At 39.1% G+C, this 26,679-nt stretch overlaps 1 protein-coding gene across 2 annotated transcripts; it reads left to right on the plus strand.

The window, feature by feature from the left end:
- ndufa9a (NADH:ubiquinone oxidoreductase subunit A9a) lies at positions 1 to 24,766 on the plus strand. Of its 2 annotated transcripts, none has more exons than XM_042108827.1 (11): positions 1 to 43; positions 6,544 to 6,714; positions 6,999 to 7,096; positions 9,465 to 9,556; positions 10,834 to 10,975; positions 18,500 to 18,602; positions 22,111 to 22,181; positions 22,957 to 23,033; positions 23,115 to 23,210; positions 24,291 to 24,357; positions 24,491 to 24,766. In XM_042108827.1, the coding sequence occupies exons 1-11, from the start codon at positions 16 to 18 to the stop codon at positions 24,659 to 24,661; spliced, it is 1,116 nt and encodes a 371-aa protein (XP_041964761.1). In that variant the 5' UTR covers positions 1 to 15; the 3' UTR covers positions 24,662 to 24,766. The 2 variants fall into 2 exon arrangements, with proteins under 2 accessions (XP_041964761.1, XP_041964760.1); XM_042108826.1 differs by lacking the exon at positions 1 to 43 and adding an exon at positions 5,833 to 5,977.
- The last annotated feature ends 1,913 nt before the right edge of the window (positions 24,767 to 26,679 follow it).

Genomic DNA, 26,679 nt, shown 5'->3' on the forward strand with positions numbered 1-26,679 from the left:
AAAGCACGGAAGTAAATGTTCTACAGATCTACAGCAACTTCTGGTAAGATTACACCTTATACGAGTAAACGAGACGAGAGGTATGTGGCCTCAACCAGAGCCTGTCTACGGAGAGCCTGTTTACTTTCATTGTATCGAACCTGGTTGCAGTTCACTCATTGTTCCTCTAGGGGCCGTCGCTAGCTAGTGCAGAATGAATGGGAGTCTATGGGGCTAGACGGGTAAAATGTATCTTTATTATCGTCAAAAGCTTAGTTTTCTCTAGACTCGACCATAAATACATGCCTGTCAGTTGGAGCAACCCAAAAAACTAGATAATTGCTGGAGATTTTGACGATTTATGGGGATTTTATTGCTCAGATTGACGTTAATGCATGGAGTGGATCACTGCGGCAAGATGGCGTCTCGATTGACGCATTCGTTCCAATGAACAGCAGTAGTCAAGGCGACATCAGAGAATGTCTAATAAGGGGAGAACTGCCACTCTCGGAAAACTTCCGGTTTCTGAACTGGTTGCAGTTCCTTCTGTGGTTCCACATGAGGGCGCTCGTCCACGAGTGCAGAATGCATGGAGGTCTATGGAGCTGTACCCCTCAAAATCCACTTTTCTCGGGATATAATTTTTTTCCAAGTAATTTGAGTATTGTATTCGAAAGGGGAGGCAAAGAAAATACACTTGGTTGAGTATTATATTTTTTAAAGTCACTTAATTGTTCTTAAAAGCCTTTCAAATGTGTCAATGACGTCATTCATTAGCACAATGCTAGCGTGTTATGTGCAACAACGACCCAACCTGTAAGAAATCAAAAGGACTTAAGTACTCGTTCATTCAACTTTTGACCTATAACCCATGTTGAAGTTATACAAACTACAATCAAATCTAAGATTTGTCAACGACAATCAGGTGAAAGAGACAATTTTAGCCGTCTAGCTCCAATTCATTCTGCACTCATGGCGATCGCCCCCAGTGGAACTCTGGTGGAACTGCATCCAAAATTCGGTACAATGGGACTTAATACGGAGTGGCAAGGCTCTCCGTAGACGGGCTCTGGCGACATCTAGTCAGTATATACAGAGAATGGCTAATAAGGGGAGAACTGCCACTCTCGGAAAACTTCCGGTTTCTGAACTGGTTGCAGTTCCTTTTGTGGTTCCACATGAGGGCGCTCGTCCACGAGTGCAGAATGCATGGAGGTCTATGGAGCTGTACCCCTCAAAATCCACTTTTCTCGGGATATAATTTTTTTTCAAGTAATTTGAATATTGTATTTGAAAGGGGAGGCAAAGAAAATACACTTGGTGGAGTATTATATTTTTAAAGTCACTTAATTGTTCTAAAAAGCCTTTCAAATGTGTCAATGATGTCGCTCATTAGCACAATGCTAGCGTGTTTTGGGCAACAATGACCCAAACTGTAAGAAATCAAAAGGACATAAGTACTCGTTCATTCAACTTTTGACCTATAACCCATGTTGAAGTTATACAAACTACAATCAAATCTGAGATTTGTCAACGACAATCAGGTGAAAGACACAAATTTAGCCGTCTAGCTCCATTGACTCCCATTCATTCTGCCCTCATGGCAATCGCCCCCAGTGGAAATCTGGTGGAACTGCAACCAAAATTCGGTACAATGGGACTTAATACGGAGTGGCCAGGCTCTCCGTATACCGGCTCTGCATAGCTGCCAACTCTCACGCATTGGCCGTGAGACACACGCATTTGATTAGTTTCACACACTCACACGCCACACCCCCGATTTCTCACGCTGAAGTGTCAACCCGGTCGGTCAGATGCCTGAAAAATGAGTTTAGCCTATCTACAGATCTACCTGTTGAGCCAACGTTATGCTTTCAGAGACGGGGAGAGGGTTCAAGAGCACCCCCTGTCTGTGGAATTTTCTAAATGTTCTCTCATTTGCGATGCTAGGCTACTTCAGAAGCCATCCCAGGAGCGTTTCAGGTAGTGCTATGCTTTGAGTATTATTGAGTATTTTTCACGCTGAAGTGTCAACCTGGTAGGTCAAATACCTGGCAGATGAGGTTCAACTCAACTAAACCTACACAGCAAAATTCTCAGAGTTATTTTCCCAGTGTAAAGCAAAAGTGTTAAAATACAGAGTTAAAACTACACTGAAAACAGTTAGATTAACTGTTAAGGAGTCAACTTTGTAAGAGAGTTTTTTGACTTATATTGTGGCATCCGACGCGTTTTCGCTCGGATCCACTTTGGCAAGAGTAGACAGAGGTCTTGTACGCGTAGGTATCGTTATTATTTTCAGTATTTATTATGTTCGGAAGCATATGTTACATAAATTAGAGTATGCTACGATCACGACCACGGTCAAAAAACTATCTTCCTCTACTCCCGCCAGCTCATTCAAACTCATCAGCTGCTTCACCTGTGTGTGCGTATCTAAGTAGGCGGAGCAGAGGCACCCAATCCGTGCCCACAATCAAGCACCCTGTGACACAAATGCGCTACATATTACAAACTATAAAATAATCTTACATAAATTATACTCCTACTAACTTATAAATTACAAATAACTTGAATAGCAGAAATGGCTCCAACATCCCGGCCCCTAATTGTCCATAATATTTAACAATTACTCAAAATACTAAATATGGAGCCATAATGTAAAACTAAAATAAAAATGTTATCTGATGCTACCCTAAACCAGTGCAAACATCAGTCCACAATAATCATCATCCATTCAAGGATGTCAAAACATTTCAGGACAATACATTTGGATATATATTTTTTTTACATTTGTTTCTTTTTTATCTTTTGTCCTTTTTTTTTCTTTTCCTATATATGATATCACACATCGAGCGGAATCTAAGCTTTCCAATGATATTAGTGCCAAGTTGCTGTGATAAATGGTTCGCGAGAAAATTATAATTGAACCGACGTGCAATTTAGCTAATCATATTTGCATTTTGCACACAGTGCACACCCATTACTCTCGGTTTAATATCTCACTAACCCTTCACACAACACGTGGCAAACCAAATATCACTCATAATAAACAGCAAACCATACCGAATACGAGGATATAAAGCATGCCTCTGTGCAATAAGTGGTTCTTGAGTAATCCGGTTTTGAAATTGCAACACATTTCTACATAGCCTCATTGGGGCGAAATTATAATGTATTCTAATGTAAACTATTTGTCAGTAGGCCTACATACATTTTTGTAAATTGCTCAGCCATAGATTATCCCACTATCATGTTGTATATTGTCAGGTTCCAGTCAATCCCACTTAAATGAATATATTTATATAGGCATGCTTCCTAGTGACATTAATGCAAAAATATGAAGAAAATCAAATAACGAGACACAAATATTGATATAAAGCCTGACTGACATAAGCCATATGCAAACATTCACATCATGCAGATATGGGTACATCCTGAAAAAGGAATAGCACGTAGGCTATAGGCTATGGCCATTACAATGACCAATATATTATCTTAAATGAACTAGCTGAATAACACAGGTGACCACTTCTGCATAATTTCATGGAGTGCTGAAATGTACACACATTTTTGAACATTTCTGAACTGTGAAATGTAGCATATGTTTTTGTGGTTGTGAACTTATTGCAATATCACCATAACTATTCCACCTGTGAATGCATGGTTATAATTCTGAAGTGCAAAATAGCTTAGACTACAGCACAAATATTTCCATAAAAATAAGCGAGTCTGACCTCTGAATTTATTTTGAAAGTGCACCTGATTGATGCATTTAAAAGTTAAAATATACAAACATTTCTTAAATTCTTACAAAACACCCACCAACTTTTTAAAATTGTTAGTTTGGACCCCCCCACTTTTGCCGTGCGAAATACCAATGCTGTTTTCAGCATCTGTTTAGTGCTTCATTGTCATTTTCATTGGATTCTCCCATTTGCGCGTAAATCGCTCATAAACTTTTTTTTTGTTACACGCATTCTCCCATTCCTCTTCTGTCACACACACAGTGACAAGCACCAAATCCCCCACAGTGTTGAAGAGATCAGTCGTCCCCCTCACTTTTGATAAGGTAAAAAGCCTTATAGGTACGCCAAATAAATAATAACCTATAGGTTTACACTAGGCTATGTAAAACTCCCCATTAACAGCATCACATCACTAACCACAGCGACTGTTGTTGACAGCACAATCTCGTATTCACTCTGTTGGATATCTGAAGCCAGTTTGTCTACTTAGATACTGTAAATCCTCAAATTATGGCCGGGGTCTTAAGACAAAGTACAGGCCTTTAGGGGCAGGATTGTATTCGAGACAGCCCTTTATTTCTTATGCGGGTTTTTTTTTGAGACAGGCGTTTCTTGGAGCGGCATACTGGTAGGCCTTCAAAGGCATGACATTTTCGGTTTAGTTTGATATGTAATTTACTTTTGGACTGTTTGATTATATTGTTAAATGTTGGGACTGATGGGCACTGAAATCTGGGGAGGTATTTGATGATCACTATTACATATGTAGTTGAAAGAGTGTTGGGATTTCAAACAAACCTTTCATGCGTTCATTGAAGGTCCACGGTGCTATAATGGAAACCTTATTGCGTAGCCAAGTAGCCTATATATTGAGTTATTTTTAAATTATGCATGATTTACTTTTTATTAATTTCGTAGGCTGGCTTTATTTTGTTATATAGAAGTATCTAAATAACCTGTTAAAATGTACCAGAATTCAGGAAATTGCATCTAGTCCAAAAAAAAATTTTCTGGGGGAGGACCCCCATACCCACCCTCTGAAATGTCCCACCCACTTTTACAATGCCTCTGACGCCCATGGTCCTAGTAGTAGGCTAGATCCATTTGTTAACAATGTTCATTTAACTCTGGGACCCTGGTCCCAGGGATGGATTACTGCACGGGCCTTCCGGGCCCAGACCCAGGGGCCCAAGGTGTCAGGGGGCCCTGAAGCCCAAGCCTTTGCATGGAATCATTGCCTCAATATCAACACATCAGGATGTAGGCTATGAATCTGATTGAATTTATTGGCCAGATGTATTGGCCATCCCCAAAATGCTAGCCTGACGAGCCAGACCCACATTAAAATGGGTCGCAGTGCTCAGTCCGAGGGGCGGGATAATCGGTTGTCTTTCAAATTCCCTCTGCACGCAATAGGACAGCACTGAGTCCCATGCGTTTTCCCACCAGCGGAGCTAGTTGGCTAGTTCAAACTTTTGCCATCTCAAAACAAGCTTAACTCGCGTCACACTGTTGGCCAACAGCAATATCCATCTTCTTTGTTTTCAAGTAGCAGGGAATTCAAGCCAAACCGTTGCAACTCTGCCATCAATCATTATGTTATGCCCCCCTAACGACTCTATAGACGATTTGATTGGCCTGATAGAAGTTTAATTTTTCGAGCTCACAAGCCAACGGAGAGTTGCTAGACTAGCCCTGGAAGCAAATGTAATTTGCTGCCGCTAGGGTGTGTCTAGATTTCTAAGCTACCGAAATGCAGCAGAATACAGGAAATCACATCAAACAAATGAAAAAAATTCTGGGGGAGGACCCCCAAACCCCCCTTCCACATATGCGACAATTAGTGGGGAGCCCTTAATACATGTGGGCCCAGGGGCCCGAAAGTTCATAATCCGTCCATGCCTGGTCCCTACACCTGAGAACTACTGATGTACGTTTTTTTTTACTGTACGGTATAATGCTGAATGAGCCAAACAAAAATTTCCGCAGCAAAATTTTGGTTGGCCCCACCAAATCTCACTCCAAGGTTTTTTGAAAAGTTGGCAGCCCTGGCTCTGGTATATATATCTATGGTAAATAGGGGGCAACCTTTTGATCCAGACTCCAGTTCATATGGTGGCGGTATTGCACCATAAAAGCTAGCAACCACCATAAAGCAAGAGGCTCAAGTAGGACTGGGTTGACATTCTACAAAAACATGGCGGCCTTCGTAGTTGCAAGCCGTCCGAGTGTCCTTCCGAGGATATCTGGTAAGGATATGCGAATGTCTATTTAATTGACCTAATTGTTGTTACTAAATATAAATACACGCACTCTTGACATATGATATAAACGAAAAATGTACTTCTTTTAGTGACATCTTGTTTACCCGAAGATAAAATTGCTGTGCTAACTATTAACTAGCTAACATTAGCGAAGTAACCTGAGCTTCCAGTGTCGACCAATTCTTTAGCTGACTAGCCAGTATGATCCGTCGAAAGCTGTTCTGTTATCGTGAGAAACGTTAACGTTATGTATGTAAATAGTCAAGGTGGAGGTATTCAATCAATGTTTCGTTACTCGTTGCCTTAGGTGAATTTGGGATGAGAGTCTGGCTGCTAACCAGTGTGTGTTGAGTTAGGTGCCTCCAATGATTAGGCTAACGTTACCTTCAAATTACGTTACGTGTCCATTCAAAATGTATACAGTTATACAGCAGGGGTAGTAGTAAACACAGTTGCATATGGATTATTGCATTGCAATTTTGACCAAACAAGTATCGTCTTCCGAAATGCATATAGATTATGAAAAACCATTGTCTGTGTCTCTTTGACAGCCACTTACTCCTCTGTGGTGCTACCGGCTATACCTGTAACCGTGCAAAACCGAAAGATTCATCATGCTGTCATTCCCCGGGGAAAAGGAGGTCGCTCTTCTTCAAGTGGCATTGCTGCTACTGTGTTTGGAGCTACTGGATTCCTTGGCCGATATGTCGTGAATAGACTTGGTGGGTTTAGTTGCTGGCATCATAATCACAGCCTCTACTTATTGTCATCGTTATTATCTGTGTCTCAAAGCTGTGGCATGTACCATGTTTAATTCCATGTGGTACGGTAAAATGAAACAACAAAAAAAGTAACATCAGTTATTGTCAGGTAGGTTTGTTGGTACTGATGTCCTGTTCTGGAACATTTTAATTTGGTAATGGTATGTTACCAAGTTGATGGGGTGTAAAGTTTTTTTGCTGTGTTGCTTTGTCCGTGTGAACTGGAATTTTTTCTCTCTTTAAAGGACGCATGGGTTCACAGATAGTGGTTCCTCATCGCTGTGACCAGTATGACCTGATGTATCTGAGGCCTATGGGTGACCTTGGTCAAATCATCTTCATGGTAAACAAAGGATGCATTCAACTATAGAAAATAAGCAATTGTCAACACTGAATATACACACAAATAGCTGGGGTGAACTCAGACCGAACCTGTTTGATGAACCCAGACAAAATTTGAATCTGCCCTACAGGTCCGTGTAGAAAGGATCCCATTGACACCCATTTACAAACTTCCCTTTTTTACTACTTCCAGTGGGGTAACCAGCAGTGAAATTTAAATTGGTGCATTAAACTCCTACCAAATCATTTCAGAAGTCCAGCAAACACCTCTTTCTTTTAAACTAAGGTTTTAAATGCAGTTGTTTACTCAATTCAAAAGAAAATGGGGTTTTTGGTGGTTCGGAAAGACGTCAATAGGACCCTTTTCAGACGAACCTGCAGAGCAAATTTAAATGGACTAACAGGTTAATCTGAGCTCACCCAGGCTAATATACATGTGAAGTCCCATCTTTATTCATATTTAAGAGACAAGTGTGACTTAAGGACAATCCCATTTATTGTTCTTACCCCTTCACCTACTCCTACCCCTTGCCCCTTGAGTGGAAAAGGGTATGGGTGAACATATTCCTTTTGAATAGACACCACTACTATACCATTACTAGGATTGTCAAAATAACTGATTAATTTCGATTAATTAATTTGAGAAAAAATAACTGATTAAAAAAATTAGTGCAGATTAATCGATTCCGTATGATCTTTGACCCCGAGCCGTTCTAGTCAGTAAAAATTAGACAGTAAAATGAAGGAGAGAGAAGAAAACGTGCTGCCTGGATCATTGATTGGAACATTTTCTTTTAAAAAACGGCCTGATGGTGTTGATAAAAATAAAGCGTTGAAAATAAAGTCCTCTGCAATGTCTGCAGCAAGGAATTTGCATATCGCCGGAGTTCATCAGCTCTATAGTCGCACATCAATGCAAAGAAATAAGTGTTGACATTGATGGGAGTGTTAATTTATTTTCATTGTGTCCCCTAGATTATATCTGTGGCCTGAAATGCCTTGTATGTGGAAAAAAAAAACTTCTTCCCAAAGCACTTTTGAATTATTTCCTCAGCATATTAGGTCATATCATAGATTATTATGGCCATTATTTGAACAGTGAAAATAATAATAAAAGAGTTTTTGAACTTTAATGTCACTAATGCTGATTATTCAATGATTCATTTGAATATATGTGATATATGAGATATATATATATATATATATATATATATATATATGAGTATATTTAAAATACTTTCACAGCAAAAATTATATTTGCGATTAATTTTAGATTAATTAATCACAGAGTATGTAATTAATTAGATTAATTTTTTTAATCGATTGACAGCCCTAACCATTACACGTCATCAGAGTTGTCGCTAGCTGTAGTAGATGTGTCGAGTTTGTCTACGGCTAGGCTTGTTTGGGAAACTGGTCTCTAAAAGTTTGACCGAGGTGGTGGAGGTTCAAGGCTAATTGTAGGTGGAAAACATGGATATGATGGAAAGAAATCTGGGCTGCCATTAGTGTCTCAGGCAACATCAGTTGTATTTTACAGTTGCTTAGTTGAGGTAAATAAACCCTGTTGTCTTAATGTAAGCACTCAGAGACTTGAGCTGGCTGTTTGTTTAACCATTAATGTTAACCAGAGGACTTGTTACTGAGCCACTTGTTGATATGAGGATGGCCATTCTTTCGTAAATGTAATTCAGTACTCAAAATGGATTCAGGGTCTAGTTCAAAGAGCCTCTCACTGATTTGATCAGTGATAGAAACACTTCTATGTTTCACTACATTGACTTTAGTGCTTCTTGTGGTAGAAAGTGGTACTTAAAGTGGCAAATTCAATGAAAAGATATCCAAAATTCCCTCTGCAAATGCATTTGAATTCTATTAATTATTTCTTTTTGTTGATTTTTCTATCAACCAAAAGAAACAATATTTTGAGCCTGACTTAATTTAGTGCTGAGATGTCTTTACTGATTATGTACATATTTCAACATAAAACAATATTGGGACTTGCTATACAAATTATTATTGTTGAAAGTGATCACACTTTGTAAACAAAGTATTTCTAATCAGCACCCCAAAATTATGGGAAATTGCCTGATTATCGACTTCTCCTTGAATTTGCCCCAGAACTTTTTAGTTTAATACACTACTGGTCAAAATGTATACATACAGTATATGCAGCAACCCCAGATCATAGCACTGCCCCCACAGGGTGGCTCTTACATATTTGCTTTGTTTTGGCCAGGCACATACATATACTTTATATACACACATTTATATAGAGTTTTATAGTTCTGAGACAAAGCTTCCTTGTTTAAATTAAATTATTTTTAAGGTCAAAAATTGCACTTCAGTGACCCCTTGTTACTTTTCAGGAATGGGATTCCCGCAACAAGGAGTCTATCAAACGGGCAATCGCTCATTCAAATGTGGTGATTAACCTAGTGGGAAGAGAGTGGGAGACAAGGTTTGTGCTAGCTTCCACCATTGTCATAAAAGCTTGGAAGTTTGATTGCTTCTTTCATAGATATAGAATGGTGGAGGAGAAAACACATTTCATCCAATCTTGCCACTTTTCATAAATGGCCCTAACTTGTGGCGTACAGTAAGCAATTTAGTACTTGTAGGCTGTGAAAAGTCATAGAAATTTCAATCAAGGTCATGTAAGTCATGCAAAGGTTTTGACATTTTGCTAGTGAAAATGGGTGGGATCCCTTGTGGAATCCATGGTATTATTGTTATTGCCAGTGTTATAGCGTTCTGTCTTAACTCATTGAGTCCCATGCGTTGAGTGCCAAAAACGTAATATTACATTTTTAGCTTTTTTTAAAAAATCACGAAACTAGACACTCTCACACCTTATATGTAATTTTGGGAACTCTGTGATGAATGGAAATGAAACTCATGAAAACGCACAATCTGGACATTTTATCATAACTCGGTTGCCGCTTTGGGTCGAATCAGTGACTCATGCACGTCAGGTCAAAACCAGGCCATTTTTGTGGGTCTATCACTAGGTGGCAGTCTCGCCAGGTCTCGCTGATCACTTCCCGGAAAGTTTACACAAGTAAGTAACAGGCAACACTTCATATTTCATGAAAGACGTTATATCTCCATTTCTAGAAAAAAACAGCGATTTTGATGAAAACTAGCCACTGTTTAACTTGGGATTTCTCAGGAACAGAGGCGTGTAGAAATACACGGTTTGCACCGACCGAGAGCTTAAAGTCTCACCTTTTAATCGAGCTATTGTATGTGTTCATAGCTATAACACAGAATATGCTGTGGCTGTACAAAAATCATCAACAATGGTCTAGATTGCTGGCACTCTTGGACAAAGCTCCCGAAAACAGCTTGGCATTCAATGAGTTAATACTGGACCAATTTAAATCATTTTTGTTCATAATTCTTGACCTAACAAGAAAAACATCCTAATTTTCCTTTTGGAGTTTTTTTGTTTTGTTTGAGCCATGGATATATTTTGATCCAGCTAACCTGAACCTATTCGTTGAGCTGTTTCATTTTATCAGCATCACTATTATCTGTCTGGCTATCCTGGAGATTAACATAGTTAATATTTGCAAATCACAACTGGTGAGTCTAGTTTTGTGTCCAAAAATGGTCATGCAGTCTGGAGCTCTGCTTTTGAAATTATTTAACTTAAAACTCTCTGCTTTCTGTCATTATGTCACGAAGATGTCATTGGAAGGAATGCTAAATTATGTTTTGTGTTTTTCTTTAAAGAAATTACAAGTTTGAAGATGTCTTTGTGACAATCCCACAGCAGATTGCTAAAGCCACCCGTGAAGCTGGAATCACTAAACTAATCCACGTGTCTCACCTAAATGCAGATATCCGTAGCCCATCCAAATACCTCAGGAATAAGGTAGGTGTGAAGTTGTTTTTGTTTGTTTGTTTGTTTTAAGGGCCCGAGCACAGACGTTGCGAAGCCTTATTGTTTTTGTAAGGGTTATTATTATTATTATTATTATTATTATTATTATTATTATTATTATTTTTTTTTTTTTTTTTTTTTTTACTTTGCCTTTGTTGAGGTGTTTCCCATGGTCGAAAGCTCATGAAATTTGGTACACACGTCAGTCGTTGCGTCCGCTACTCAGGGACAAAGGCTTGGCCCCGGGCGTGGCCCAGGGACTCCATAGCACCCCCATATGTCACTGTGACCTGTGGTTGGCATATAGTTTCAGCTACACACACCACATTTGGTAAGTGTATACCTCCCCAAGACAAACAACTTTTGTATATACATGGCATTAGACACGGCCACAGGAAGTGAGGTAATTTATATTTTGTGTGTTTTGCACATGATCAAATTGTACACACTTTTCCTAGACGATTCATCCGATTCATGTCAAAATTGGTATATGATGCCAAGATACTGTTGATTCTAAAAAGAGATGGTTTTTTTTATATGTTGTAATTTGACGAAATGGCTAAACTATGATCTTTAACCCTTCCACATAAACAATAAATGTGCATTCACCATGCATTGCTTGTAGGGTTGGGCACCGAAACACGGTTCTAATATGGCACCGGTGCCAACGCAAACGGTAGTAACTGCATCGAATAACAACGTGGATTTCGGTGCTTAAAGGTGCCATGTGTAATGTCCGGCAAAAAATCAATTCATACTCCATATTCCATAAAAGATGGGGGCAGTATACTTCCAGAAAGTGAGTTGGTCTACCCTAGAGTAACAACCGAGACACGTGTATTGCAGTTTGGCTGGTGGTTATGTTGCCCGCCTCCCATGGCCGAAACTGGTATTATGACACCTGTCGGGCTGTGGCTAGTAATTTAGCATGCTAATTCAGGTTGATATCTCTGCAGCACTATACCTTGTCATTTTTTTAATGACATCATCGCCCTTATTATGACCGCCGCGAAGCGAAGGTCTAGTCAGATTTTTTTGCATGTCCAAATTTCCGTCAAGGATTCCCGGGACACTGAAAGACCGGGGTAGACGAAACTTGGTGGGCATGTAACCCCACATGGATGGCATGGAACCATCGTTTTTCGTTTTGATCTGTAGCCCCCCCCGCTGGACTGCACCCCCCGAAAGGAGGGTAGGGCAGACACAGTTTTCTGTGAATATCTCGAGAACCGTAAGGTTTAGGAGGACCATTTTTTTTTTTTGTATGTTGATCTCAAGGGGCCATGTCAACCCATTCCATAACCACTCATTTCATGTATAGCGCCATCTAGTTAAACACAAAAAAGTAAAAATGAGGTGTTGTAATCGCAGGTATCTGTGACCTAACATAGTCAAAACTGCACGAAATTGGAAGTGTAGGATCATTATGACACCCTCTGAATGCACGCCAAGTTTCGTGGATTTCCGTTCATGGGGGGGCCACACAATAAATAAATTAATTTATGTTACTATACACCAACTGGCCTGTAGGTGGCCGGAGACAGTTTTCTGTGAATATCTCGAGAACCGTAGGGCCTAGGAGGTCCACCTTTTTTTGTATGTTGGTCTTAAGGGGGCATGTCAACCCATCCCATTACCACTTATTTCATGTATAGCGCCACCTAGTTAAAAATGAAAAAGCAAATAATTAGGTGTTTTCATCACAATATCTCTGGCTGACATGGTCAAAACTGCACAAACTTGAAAGTGTAGGATCATTATGACACCCTCCGAATGCATGCCAAGTTTTGTGAACTTTCCTTCATGGGGGGCCTTACAATAAAATAATTTATGTGTACATTTAGTGACCGTACACCAACAAGGATTCCCGGGACACTGAAAGACCGGGGTACATGAAACTTGGTGGGCATGTAACCCCACATGGATAGCATGGAACCATCGTTTTTCGTTTTGATCTGTAGCATTTTTCCGAGGCATTACTGCATGTCATGTGCCATCTCTAACATCTTGCTCTGATAGCAACACATCCAGATACAGTTAGTTAACATGATAAACACTGGATGTATAAACCAGAGGGGTGCACCACATAGGCGAGTGGACAGTGTTTGACAGCTTGCGTAGCTTACTTTAAAGCGATATCGCGAGCTCCTGTCAAAATCTAGCAGTGGGCCTAACTACACACAAGCAAAAGGCTATAAAACATCAACAGTAGGCTAGCCTATACGTTACACAATATCGTTGTAACTTTAAAAAAACTTTATTTCACGGTGTGTTAAACAACATAATAGCATATTAATCTTTCATGTGCATGAGGCCCATATAGCATCACAATGAATATGAAGATAATGTTAAAAGTAAGCTGGCAAAAACATAAATATGTACAGTGTTTCCCCTAGAAATTTTTCCAGCAGCGGTGCTATTACTTGGGGGTACCTTCGTGTTTCCTTCGTGTTTCTTTTGTGGACATTTTCAGCTTTCTTTTACATTATTGGTTAAAAATGATAGAAGAAAAATGAAATGGCACAACCCAGAAAAAGATTATTTACAATTTATTTAAATTTGTCTTAATGGCAAAGGCCACACCCAATCTGCGAGCACTTAATTTTTCTGGGCTTTTCAAAGAACATCTCTAAGGCTCTTTGGTAATTGAATTGAATTGTTGGGGGGCCATTAATGCTGACACGCATGCACGTAGCCAGATGCTCTCCTTGTAGTCTATTTCTCAGTCCCAAAACAACAAACCCACGTATAAAAAAGTAAATACTCACTTTTCTAATACATCACTCCCACAGTTACCATACAACTCACTCACAATTAACTCGAAAAGGACCTAGGCTACTTGATTGAAGTGCGACCGTTCGTCTCACCGTCAAGAGAACGCTGAAGTTATGAGAACACGTCTTTCTGATAAGAGAATGTAGGCTCCTATGTCTAATGCCGCAAACGTAGAAAAGGTCTGTTTGTGATAGCCTATTATAGTTAAGTGGACAGAATTTAGGCTATACGTATATGCCAACATATGCTCATATTTCCTTTAACTATCAGAAAGTTTAAACAGGCCTAGACTGTGTTCGCCTAGCTTTCCCATGCAAACATTACATGTAGCCCTACGCTAACGTTACAAGTCTAGGCTACAATTAACGTTAAGACCATACACCTTGTAGCACATTGGTTTACTCTATTGCATTACTTACGTTTTAATAATTTGTCGTTGAATGTTGATGGAGGCTCATCTTTGGGAAATCAGCTCTCTGGATCTCTCTGGAACCGCATCACAACAGTAGGCTAAATCGCAACAAACTCCCCCCCCCCCCCCCCCCCCCCCCCCCCATGTTAAATTCATTTCGGTAATCATGAATTGGTTTCTTTTATTTGATGTAGGCTAGGAGAGGAGGATGCATGTTTCACATTAGTGTCAATGTGTCAAAGCAGGCTTTGGATCAGAGGAATTGCTCAAGCTTAACATATGGCATAGGCTACAAGCGAATTCACGGCATACAAACAGCTTTGTGATGAAATATAACTAATATCATTTTTTATTGTCACCAGGCCTATAAGTAGGCTATTTATTGTGTAACCTACAAGTGAACGATGACACCATAGGCTACACTGTGGCGGAGCAAGACCCCATCAGTCGGATAGCTAAACAATGTAACCGTGTTCAGAACGTAGGCTAGCCATATGGGCTGCAGACTTGTCTTTGGGCTTGTAATCACCTGACACATCATGCCGCATATATGTCCTGAATAATGAGAGGCTAAGTGCGGATTTGATGCACTTAACTTACTCAAGACTTTCAGAAAACAATTTCGAGATGACGTTGGCCGTTGTGCTTTTACAGTGTGTTAAGTGAATCTCGTGATATTATGTTGCAGCGGCGCTGCACCGCTGTTAAATACACTGTAGGGGAAACACTGATGTAGGTATATGTAGGCTAAACACGTCAACACTGACATGTAACCTAACATGTTCAAAACTACTGCGTGTTATGGGTTAAGACATGACATTTCTTGAAGCATTTGGGAACACACTGAATTAACTGGAAAGCAGAGTCCCTGTTAGATTTGCTTGCTTGCAAATGCCGTTGTCCATGACCTGGCAGTTTTATGACAAGCGGTTTTAACATACCTTATGGCAAACCGCCTACACTGGGTAAACTTGAAAGCAGAGTGTGCATGCATGGCAAGCTGTTTTAACATTTAAATGTATTATTTGTAGGAGCAATGACATATTGATAGTAAATTGAATATAACAGTTCAATTTCATGTTCAAATTTGTTTTATCAATAAAAAAAAAAAAGCAATTCATGCTTTAGACCATTTTAATTTAAAACATTTTTAAAACAAAGTACCGGTTCAGGCACCGTTTCGGCACCGGCACCGTTTTAAAAGTATCAATTTAGCACCGGTATCGGATAAAACCTAAACGATACCCAACCCTAATTGCTTGAAATGTTTACATTTCACAGGTCATTGAATACCATAGGTATGATATTCACATGCCCATAATGCATCTTTGGCATAGCGCCAGCAACTGGCAACAGAAAGAATGGCAATTACACTGATGTCACATGATCAATTACCCCAAATACCCCTCTTAGACGGTTTGTCAGATTCATGTGAAATTTGGCAAACATAATGCCAAGATGTTGCTGATGTTAAATTGTGAAGAGATTTTTTGATATGTTGTAATGTTATGATTTTAATATCTCGCCACATAAACAGGAAATGTGTCACAGTGCATTGAATGAACGGTCTGAAACTTATAATAAATTAATAATTTATTATTAATTAATATTATGGACAATATTGTGCGGCTGCCCTAATTCTGAAGCAGTGGACTCCACAACAAAATGAAGAGGAAACACTGCAGAAGAAAGTCAATGTTTTTACAATAAACTTAAGCTACATCAACACGTGTGGCGTGAAACCGGTCCACTTATTAGAGTGCATGAAAGTGCACTCTACTGTTATCCAATTTCTTCTTATTAGAGTGCTACTGTTATCCGATTTATTCTTATTATATGTTATTATTATTCCGCTGACGCTTTTTGTGCGTTTAATGCGGCTTCAACCGTTTAACATAGAAACTTCATTCAAACTGCGTTGCGTAGGTCTTACTTAGGTGACTTCAGCTATGTATTTTTCAACTTTGTAACTTTTATACTTTTTAAACTAATAATTAAAAACTACAAAAATTTCCCCATAGACTTAACATTGGCGATTATGACATCACAGTAGGGAACTTAGAATCCTATGCCAAGTGTTCCGATCACCTCCAGCAACTGTCTGTCTCAGGCTTTAAGTATACAATATGGCTCTATTAAGACTACAGATCCTGTTCAACAGCTTCCTCTGCCCACAACTGTTTCAAAATAAAAGTCCTCACTACAATAATTCTATATTAAACAATTTAACCATTTAAACTATCCAACTATTTAACTGTTCAACTATTCCAACTGTCAGTTATCATCAACTAAGCCTCTAGCCTACTATATTAAACCACCACCTACCTAGCAACCAATTTAGCAACCATTGAAATTAAGCATCTGACAGTTTCCATAGCAACCAATATGATTATACTAGCAAACCACTGTAGTAACTCCTTTATTTCTGATAGTAGCCACCATAGACACCCTAACAACAACCTAGCAACGACTTCAAGTACCCTAGCAACAGCCTAGCAACCACATTCATAGTTAACCTAGCAACCAGCATAGCAACCATCAACTTTGATTCCCGTCAACTGTTTCCTCTGCCCACAACTTTCAAAATAAAACTCCTCACTACAATAATTCCAACCATATTCAGTTAAAACCTAGCAACCAACATCATTAACCTAGCAACCAGCATAGCAACCACCATAACTACTCTAGCAACAGTCAGTTGTCAACTCTGACTTCTTTCAACTGTTTCCTCTGCCCACAACTGTTTCAAAATAAAAGTCATCACTACAATAATTCTATATTAAAAAATGTAACCATTTTAACTATCCAACTATTTAACTGTTCAGCCTTTCAAACTGTCAGTTGTCATCAAGTATGACTCCCGCCAACTGTTTCCTCTACACACAACTGTTTCAAAATAACAGTACTCACTACAATAATTCCCTATTAAATAACCTAACCATTTTCACTATCCAACTATTTAACTGTTCAGCCATTCCAACTGTCAGTCGTCATCAACTACAACTCCCGCCAACTGTTTCCTCTGTCCTCAACTTCAACTTCAAAATAAGTCCTCAATACAATAATTCGCTATAAAATAATTTAACTATTTAAACTACTCAACTATTTAACTGTTTGGTCATTCCAACTGTCAGTTGTCTTCAACTGTGACTCCCCGCCAGCTTTTTTCTCTATCTGACCTCCATCTTTTTACTTAGATTATATTTTAGACAATATTCAACAATATTTCATTCAGAAGCCATTTTTGCATTTTCATGCACTCGTAATTCCCTGGAATTACATTCTCTAGTTGTTAAATTGCAATGTGAGCAGCGGCCACCGGGGCAGGATCATTTAAAAAGCAACCGGTCTGTGACTATACATTGTGCGTCCAGTACCAATTCTGATACTGTGGCGGCATTCATTTTGCAGTAGCATGCCGCCACTCCAAAATCAATGTAGAGAAAACACTGTATACATTGCAAACATGGGAAAAATCTGTGCGCGCGCACACAAACATGCATGCACATGCACACACGCATACACACACACACATACAATAACACTGACCTGCCTGTACATTGCAAACATAGGAAAGATGTGTATACACACACATGCATGCACACTCACTCACACATGCATGCATGCGCAAACACACACTCACACACACACACTCAGATACACAGGCTGACACATACTCACTTAGTGACCATCATCACATTGTAAAACGTCACACCCAACTGGAAGTGAGCAAGTGTTTCCAATGTATAAAACTTGCAAAAACAAATTGCGTACACACATCAGATATGTGCATTGACACTCGCACCATGTGAGTGCATTGTTGGTTTCTGAAATGGCAGGGGTCGCGGTGCCACACGTGCTCGGGTCGTCATGGCCGCTTGCGGCTATATTTTTACTAATGGATTTGCCTTCCAGTTAGTATATCCCAGCAGGACATCTCATTTTCTTTCTACTTGTACAGTTATATACCCCAGTGGAAATTACATGTTATTAATAATATTCATTTTAGTGACTGTACACTACGCTTGCACACACACACACACATTAACACAAACACATAAACACAAACAAAAGTGGCTGCAGTTGGTCAGTAAAGAACGACTCTGCACTGGATTTTTTTTTTTTTGTAATTTTACCATATCTTAGGTCGTGAACTGTTGTTTTTAAGAAATTTAAGATTAACTGACTTCAAACTGAAGAAACAATCATAGTTAATCATTGAAAATACCTTGAAATTAGGTGGTTACCAGGGAATATTCTCAGAGCAGTCATTTCCCCATTTCTGATGTTATTTTGTCACCATTTCTGATTGCTTTTTTTACCTGCAGGCAGTTGGAGAGATAGCCGTGAGGGATGAGTTCCCCGATGCTATCATTATGAAGCCATCTGAGCAGTTTGGAAGAGAAGATCGTTTCTTCAATCATTTTGCTAGTATGTTCATACTCTTTCAGCAAGGCTGTATATTATTTCTTAGTTACTGGTTACAAGTTAATGTAAACTGAGGATTTTGTTATTTCAGTGAACTGTGGGTCAAAATTCAGGAGTCTTGGTAATGCTTTGGAATAACATGTGCTTATTAGGTATTAACAGTGCATTATAAGCAGTTAACAATTTATTACTAACAGTTAGTTAACGGTTGTTATCCTTTAATAACATTAACTGTTAACATGCAGCTTGTAAGTGTTAACAAGCAGCCTTTTAAGTTACTTACAAGCATATTTGTTAACAGTTGTAAGTGTTAACAAGCAGCTTGTTAATGCTTGTTAATGGTGTATAAGACAAAGAAGTGGATAGCTAATACGCTTAATATGACCTTTCTTGCCTATTTGTAGTAAATTTTGCAGCCCCCCAATCTAAAGCGAGGACCACATAGCCTATAGCTCCACAAGCCCGACCTTCTATCTCTATATATCTACTGTATCTATCTATCTAGCTTGATTTAGCTGTGAGAAATGCACCTTCAAAATTGATTGCAGCGAGCAGGAATTGAACCCCGGTCTCCTGCGTCACAAAGTGACCTGTTACTGACTGAGCTACATTTTACGTTTTTGAAGAAAATGTTTGTATTGATTCTATATTCCGATAATGTTCTATATCAGGGATGTCAAACTCAGGCCCGCGGGTTTGAGTTTTAGACTGCTGACAAACTGACAAACTGTTTTATGCGTTCACTGAACAAAGATTATGGAAATTAAACACAACTTTTCCATCAGAGACAAATTTTGTAAAAAGCATAGATGGTATGATATAGAACATTATCGGAATATAGAATCAATATGAACATTTTCTGCCAAAAAAACATATAGGAATGTAGCTCAGTCAGTAACAGGTCACTCTGTGACGCAGGAGACCGGGGTTCGATTCCTGCTTGCTGCATCAGTTTTGAAGGTGCATTTCTCACAGCTAACTCAAGCTAGATAGCAAGATAGAAGGTCAGGCTTGTGGAGCTCTAGGCTACATGGTCAAGCACATGCTATTCTAAAGCGTTACCGGAGTCTTTGTACAGGAATTACAGTTCTCAGTCGTACAACGGATTTCCATCAATTTGGTTTTAGAAATGCCATATTTGAGATCAATGCGGATCCGATGAGGAAAAAATAATGGATGGGGGGGTGGTAATGTGAATTTTGTGATGTTAAATATTTACATACCTAAAACTGTTTATGTACACGCTTGTCATTTAGCCCGATCCGTTTACTTAAATGTGTTTTTTTTTATTTTTTTTTATGGAGGAGTAAAGAACGTTCTAAAATTCTTTTTGGATTATAGTGACACAATCGAGACGGCTGATAAAGTTGGCCAATCCGTTGAACTTTTTTGGATATGATCCATTGTGAGCTCTATGTGCGAGGGAGATAAGAAGTGTAGGCTAGGGAGGTCAGGGGAGGTCATTCATATGGGTGCCACCTACAGTATGCCTTGAACAGATAGGCTACATCGGGTGGCATAGCAAGCTATGTTAATGTTAGTTTTTAATCAATGCAACTAACGTTTTGTGTAAAGTGACTCACTATAAACCGTAGCCTACCGAATGCATTATTATCATGTCTGTTATGACATGTCCACAATCTTTCACAATTTGTGACCGAAGGTTTTGACTGAGCGTGTTAACATAACATAATAATAATAATAATACAATCATGCAATAGACTAATTGTAATTATCGCGAACCGTTGTGTAAGGGGGTCAATCGTGTTGTGCTATAACGCACAGACAGCCTTGTAGCCTATTTTGGTTACACTTTTAACGACAGTAGGTTATCACTGTATGTTAACATAAAATAACCATGCAATTAAAACTTTGCTATAAAACCTTATTAATGTATTGCATAAAACCATAGAACCTCACATATTAGCGTCATGACTTGTGTGCATCTAATGTTAACCATTATTTGGCAAGGCCACTAGCAGTCATGGATGCGTTGTTGCTAAAGGAAGGCACAAGGTGTCTGAGATAGACAAAACAGTTAAAAAATAAATGGAGATGGGCTTGGCTGTTGGAAATGGGGGAGAACCGCAAGCCATACAGTTTATGGTGTAAAGAAATGAAAGTGCCAGGGGTTTTCTGCAAGAAAACTGCTTATGGAGGAAATTTGGAAAAAAGTTTTAGTACGTCACCAATCTGAAGACCGCCATAAGGCTAACATTCATGCTCTTCAGGACACATCTTCCCTACCTGGTGCAACTGCCACCATGACAGAGATAGGCTACATGGCTGACGGTGTTTGCGCTCAGAAAGTACACGTCTGCTCGACCTGTCCCTCACCATATCGCAACCTCTTGTCAACCTTACAATCTGTTGCTGAAGACAAGAGCGCCCTCTCCAGATTGTCGTTATCGAATGCACAAACCTCCTGTTTTCATTAAAGGTTGTATCAGCGATTTCAGGCCCAAAAAAGCCCCAAACATAAATTATCACATTCATACGATCCGCTAGTTGCCTGCCCCATAAGTAGGCCGTCAAAAACGCCTCTCTGTAGACAGCCTAGGCTCCGAGATCTGTACACAAAAACAATTGCTACCAACAAGGGTTAGCAACCACTCAAAGGCAAAATAAAGTGTTTCAACCAATAACCGACGAGATGCGAATTTTAATTGCACCGGAGGGAGGGGGACGGAGTAGCGAGCTAGCTCTCTGTTTTGTTTGAACATCAACAGAAGTGACGTATCCCCGCTATTGCTGATACAACCTTTAAATACTGATGAGGTAACAAATAGAAATATGGACAAGATCTTGAATGTTCTGCAAACGTCTTGCAAACTTGATTTTATATATTTGACTTGGTGTTGAATTGCATATTAACAAGAAAAAAAATCTCCCCTTTAAACACTTTTGGCCTGAAGTAATTAAATAAGAGTGTAAGTTAAAGCCTTTCTACAATATGATTATTGCAGTAGAAAAGGTCAGCAATGGTCAGGGATGGTGCTGAAATATTGTTTTGTTCATCAAAGACAACACTCGCAATTCGCCTTATTCACGTGGCGGCCATTGACGGCCAAAACGAGGCTACAGGATATACAAACCATAGGATTGTTATGTTCTATGCAGTTGCCAGTGGGTGGCATTAATTATATAGTAAGTGTACCCTGTAGCCTCATTTTGGTTTAAATAATGGTCGCTGTGTGAATAAGGTGAATACTCCCTTTACTTTGCTGTTTGCATTTTTTTGTACAGTAAAAACCAACAGGGTGCAACTGCAATAAGGGTGCTATCTCTATAGGTAGATATGAACAGCCCATGACTTGAGAAAAGTTCATTCAAAAGATTTTTTTTAACTTTAATCCCCTGCATTGTACAGGCTTGTCTGAATTGTTTTAAATCAAATTCCTTGTTCAGACCATTTCATTTTATTTGTCCTTATTACATTATTTTTCCTGTTTAAAGGTTGAAAATGTTATGTTTATTTGCATTATCATTTATTTATGTATTTAATTTTAAGACATGCGCTGGTTTGGGAAAGCTGTGCCCCTTATTGCCATGGGAAAGAAGACTGTGAAGCAGCCTGTTCATGTGAGTATTTTGGGAGATGGGGAGAGAGAATCTTTCCATTTGCAGCTAGGGCTGTAACCAAAAATAATTCCATGGAAATGGCATGGATTCCAGTTGCTGCTACTGGAAGCAACTGGAATCCATGCATTTCCACGGAATTATTTTCGTTATCTGATCCCTTATCATACCTGTTCATTTGTACTCGTCGCTCGACTTATCGTGACTAAAACTTCCTGAAGGTTCTGTCTGTATAAATCGTCTTGTAAATAAACTACCAGTACTTTTTCAAAGTTCTCAATTTCTCGTTTTAAATGTCAGGGCCCTCGGAAGTCTACTAATGATGTGTGGAGCTACTTTGAGCCTCGTAAATGGTGTAAAACAGTGATTTATTTGCTTGGCTAGCCCGATGGCCGAGGCACCCCCATTGAAAACCTGTTGGTAGCATCGGCTAGCTAGTGCCAGATTTCGGAGTACAGGGGACAAGCCAAGATGAGCTATGAAACAAGTTTACACTCGGTATCATGTTTCAACACACTTTAGGTCAATATCACACCGAACTACTTCTTTAAAATAATTACTGAACGGTTTTGTTTAGAGCTGAACATACAACTCTATTTGACAGAGGATAGATGTAGGTTGCTAGTGACAAAATATTAACTTTCAGTGTGGCACTATCTCTTTGTAAATTACATTTAATTAAAAAGTGTTTAAATTGTCCCGGCTCTTGATTGACTTGATGGGCACTTGACTTGAGCCTATTTAGTACATAGTCTTATTTTTCTCCCTATTTCTGAAGGTGGTGGATGTTGCCAAGGCTATAGTGAATGCCATCAAAGACCCAGACGCCAATGGGAAAACATATGCCCTAGTTGGGTAAGACAAATAACAATAATGTTTTGCTTGTTCTTTTGACTGTAGCTGCCCCTTGGGCAATTAATAATTTTCTTTTTGCAGACCCAACAGGTATCTGCTGCATGATCTGGTCGAATACGCTTATGCAGTTGCCCATCGCCCTTTTGTTGCGTACCCCATGCCTCGTCCGCTCTATCAGTGAGTATCAAGATGAATTAATTACCTCTGCCAAGGATTATGGCCAGGCTATATGCCAAGGGTTATGTTTTTGATGCGGTTTTTCTGGTTGTGCACAGGATTACACAAAATTTAAACTGAAACCTGAAACTTAGTGAAAATGTGTAGCATAGGCCAAGGAAGAATCAATTAATATTGGTTCACAGCCATTCTAAAATATGTTTAATGACCTCTCCCACTTAGATTGAGGTGGTGTAGCAGAATATCACTAACAACTCTCAATTTGCATCTATTGTCAGCTTTCACAATTGCCCTATCAACATAGTCAAGTGGCTAACTGAACCTGTTCACTAATTCATATTCCAGTGCAAAACTAACTAAACTAACATCCAGTGCATATGTCTTTATTGTATTAATTAATTTATTTATTGTTAAATATTTTAAAGAAGGATAGAGACCTGCACACTGTTGTGGAAACTCCCAGGCAACTTTTTATTATCGCTACGTTTCGACCCAGCCAATAAAAATCCCACCAAACAGGAAATGAGCTTGTACATGTATCTCTGCAACACTTTACTGCATCAGAACCAAAGTTGGTATGGGGTACATATAATTTCTCTATTTGTCCATCATCACTTTTAAGAGATGTCAATTACTGATGATGCGGCGAAGAATCACCTCTTGGGCTAGAATAAACAGATCATAGTTACATACTAATAGGACCCGAGCACCGACATAGTTTCAGCTACACACACCAAATTTGGTATGTGTTTGGGGCTCCCAAAGATGAAAAACGTTTCTATGTACATTGCATTAGAGCATTGAGAACATTGTTTGTGTATACATAGTTTACTAAAAAGAGAGGTTTTGAACTCACTTCTGCTCCCCGCCATCTTGCCAGTCAAGGAGTGAGTTGTCCAAAACCTTTCTTTTGTGGCTACACGAATGATGAATGTGCTATGTAACCTTTATGAAGGTCTGTGCTCTTCTTGTAGTTATTATGTATGTTGCTAAATTGTTTTGTTTATGAAAATAATTGATATTTAACTTGATATTACTTGTCGTTAATTGATCATTTATTTATTTATTTTTGTATTTAAGTTTCATTGCCAGCTTCTTTGAGAGAACCCCATTCGAACCTTGGACAACTCGTGACAAAATCGACAGGGTATGTGCAAAATTACTAGTATTTTTATAATGATCAAAAATAATTTGAACAGGAGTGGTCATCCTTATGTGCCATAGGCTTTTGTGTAGGGTCTGGTGTCGGAAAGCTAAATGTGTTGTATTTCCCTCATCAGTTCCACACAACGGACATGAAGTTCCCAGGACTACCTGGCCTGGAAGATCTTGGTATCACACCCTCAACTGTAGAGCAGAAGGCCATTGAGATCCTGCGTCGTCATCGTCGCTTTCGCTATCTGGAAGCTGAACTGGGTGAAACTAAACCAGCCAAAACTGTTAACATCTAGCATCCTCGATATGACAACATTTAACTGTCTGTGTTGCTGATGTGGTATCTTATATTTAAAAAAAAATCCCTTCTGTACATAAATAATAAAATATTCACACAATTATACCTGACTATATGTGTGTTTAAGTATGAATATATTTGCAATGTACTGTATTTTGAAGGTGCATGAAATGGCTGTCACAGCATACCTAGGTTTTGATATAGTTGGAGCTGGACAGTAGTTTCAAGTTACAAGTTTTAGTGTCACATGTACTTTGCAGTATAGCAAAATTCTTGTGCCACAGTTGCAATAGTGCAAGGAGGGGTAAATAAACACAGGAGGGCAGTAGCAGGGACCTTAAATAAAGGGAGTTGAAGAAGGACTGTACAGTACCAAACACTCAAACTATCCATACATGCACACATTATACAGCCATAATATAGTATATGTATACACCGACACACACACAACCACTATACTTGCATGCAAAGCATAAATAATCATGGACATGTACATTTAGGATTCTGACACCTTGTAGGAAAAAACTCTCTGAATCGTGTGGTGTGGGTGGTAATGCTTCAGAAGCGCTTGCCAGAGGGAAGCAAAGAGAAGAGAGAGTGAGCTGAATGGCTGGCATCCTTGATGATCGACTCAGCCCGCCTCTGACAGCGCGTGGAGTAGATCATTTGAAGCTGAGGGAGGTCAGCCCCAATGATTTTGGATGCAATAAATCAATTGATGTACCCTACTTAAGTGTGTTGACATTTTTGCATGCACACCTTTCCCTATAGAAACTTTCATAGTAGGCTATTGGCAAGAATTCAAAACTACTTTCACCCTTGCTTTTACATGCAAATTTAAAATAGAAACCACTTGTGAATAACCAAGAATGTTTTAACTCATTGAGTGCCAAAAACATAATATTACGTTTTTAGCTTTTTTTTTTTTTTAATTCCGAAACTAGACACTAACACACCTTATATGTGATTTTGGGAACTCTGTGATGAAAATTAAATATATGACGATCGAAAACTCATGAAAATGCACAATCTGGACATTTTATCATAACTCGGTTGCCGCTTTGGGTCGAATCAGTGACGCATGCACGTCAGGTCAAAACCAGGCCATTTTTGTGGGTCTATCACTAGGTGGCAGTCTCGCCAGGTCTCGCTGATCACTTCCCGGAAAGTTTACACAAGTAAGTAACAGGCAACACCAAAGATTGTTAAGGCGGAGCAAGATACTTCGTTGTAGCAGAGAATGTCTAATAAGGGGAGAACCGCCACTCTCGGGAAGCTTCCGGTTTCTGAACTGGTTGCAGTTCCAATTCTGGTTCCACATGAGGGCGCTCACGAATAAGTGCAGAATGAATGGAGGGCTATGGAGCTGTACCCCTTAAATCCACTTTTCTCGGGATATAATTTTTTGGACAGAAATTTGAATGTTGCATCCGAAAGAGAGGGCAGAGAAAATACACACCGCTGAGTATTATATTTTTTGAGTCACATATTTGTTCTAAAAAGCCTTTCAAATTTGTCAATGACGTCATTCATTAGCAGAAAGCTAGTGAGTTGTGGGTAACGACCCAACCTGTAAGAAATCGAAAGGACGTAAGTACTCGTTCATTCAACTTTTGACCTATAATCCATATTGATCTTGCAGAAACCACAATCCAATCTTCGATTTTTCAAGGACAACCACCCTTTCGTGCCCGTGCCGAACATTCCATTTTTGGTGCTGGATGACCTCCTCACACAAAAAACCTTATTTCTTGAGTATAATACATACCATCAATGGGATATACATATTGTAATCAGAAGGATCAGTTCTATGAAATGATGTAAAATACATATGGTAATGTTGATAAAGTAATGAACAGTATTTGAAAATCCTCTCCAAATGTATATCCGGAATTTGTCAAAATTTAATTTCACTCACATAAAAATGAATTTTCATCATATTTCTCTACAAAATAGAGAACAATATAGAGTGTATGAAATGTTCAGCAAGTTGTGGGCTATTTAACAAAAAAGACT

The sequence above is a fragment of the Alosa sapidissima genome, chromosome 11, assembly GCF_018492685.1.
Source record: "Alosa sapidissima isolate fAloSap1 chromosome 11, fAloSap1.pri, whole genome shotgun sequence".
NCBI lineage: Eukaryota > Metazoa > Chordata > Actinopteri > Clupeiformes > Clupeidae > Alosa > Alosa sapidissima.

Bases quoted from the DNA above. Each gene is read 5' to 3' on its own strand.
- ndufa9a (XM_042108826.1), top strand. From the start codon at position 5,926: ATGGCGGCCTTCGTAGTTGCAAGCCGTCCGAGTGTCCTTCCGAGGATA. The intron at 7,097-9,464 runs GTAAACAAAGGA...GTTACTTTTCAG, and splicing joins TTGGTCAAATCATCTTCATG to GAATGGGATTCCCGCAACAA. The intron at 23,034-23,114 runs GTAAGACAAATA...TTCTTTTTGCAG, and splicing joins AAAACATATGCCCTAGTTGG to ACCCAACAGGTATCTGCTGC.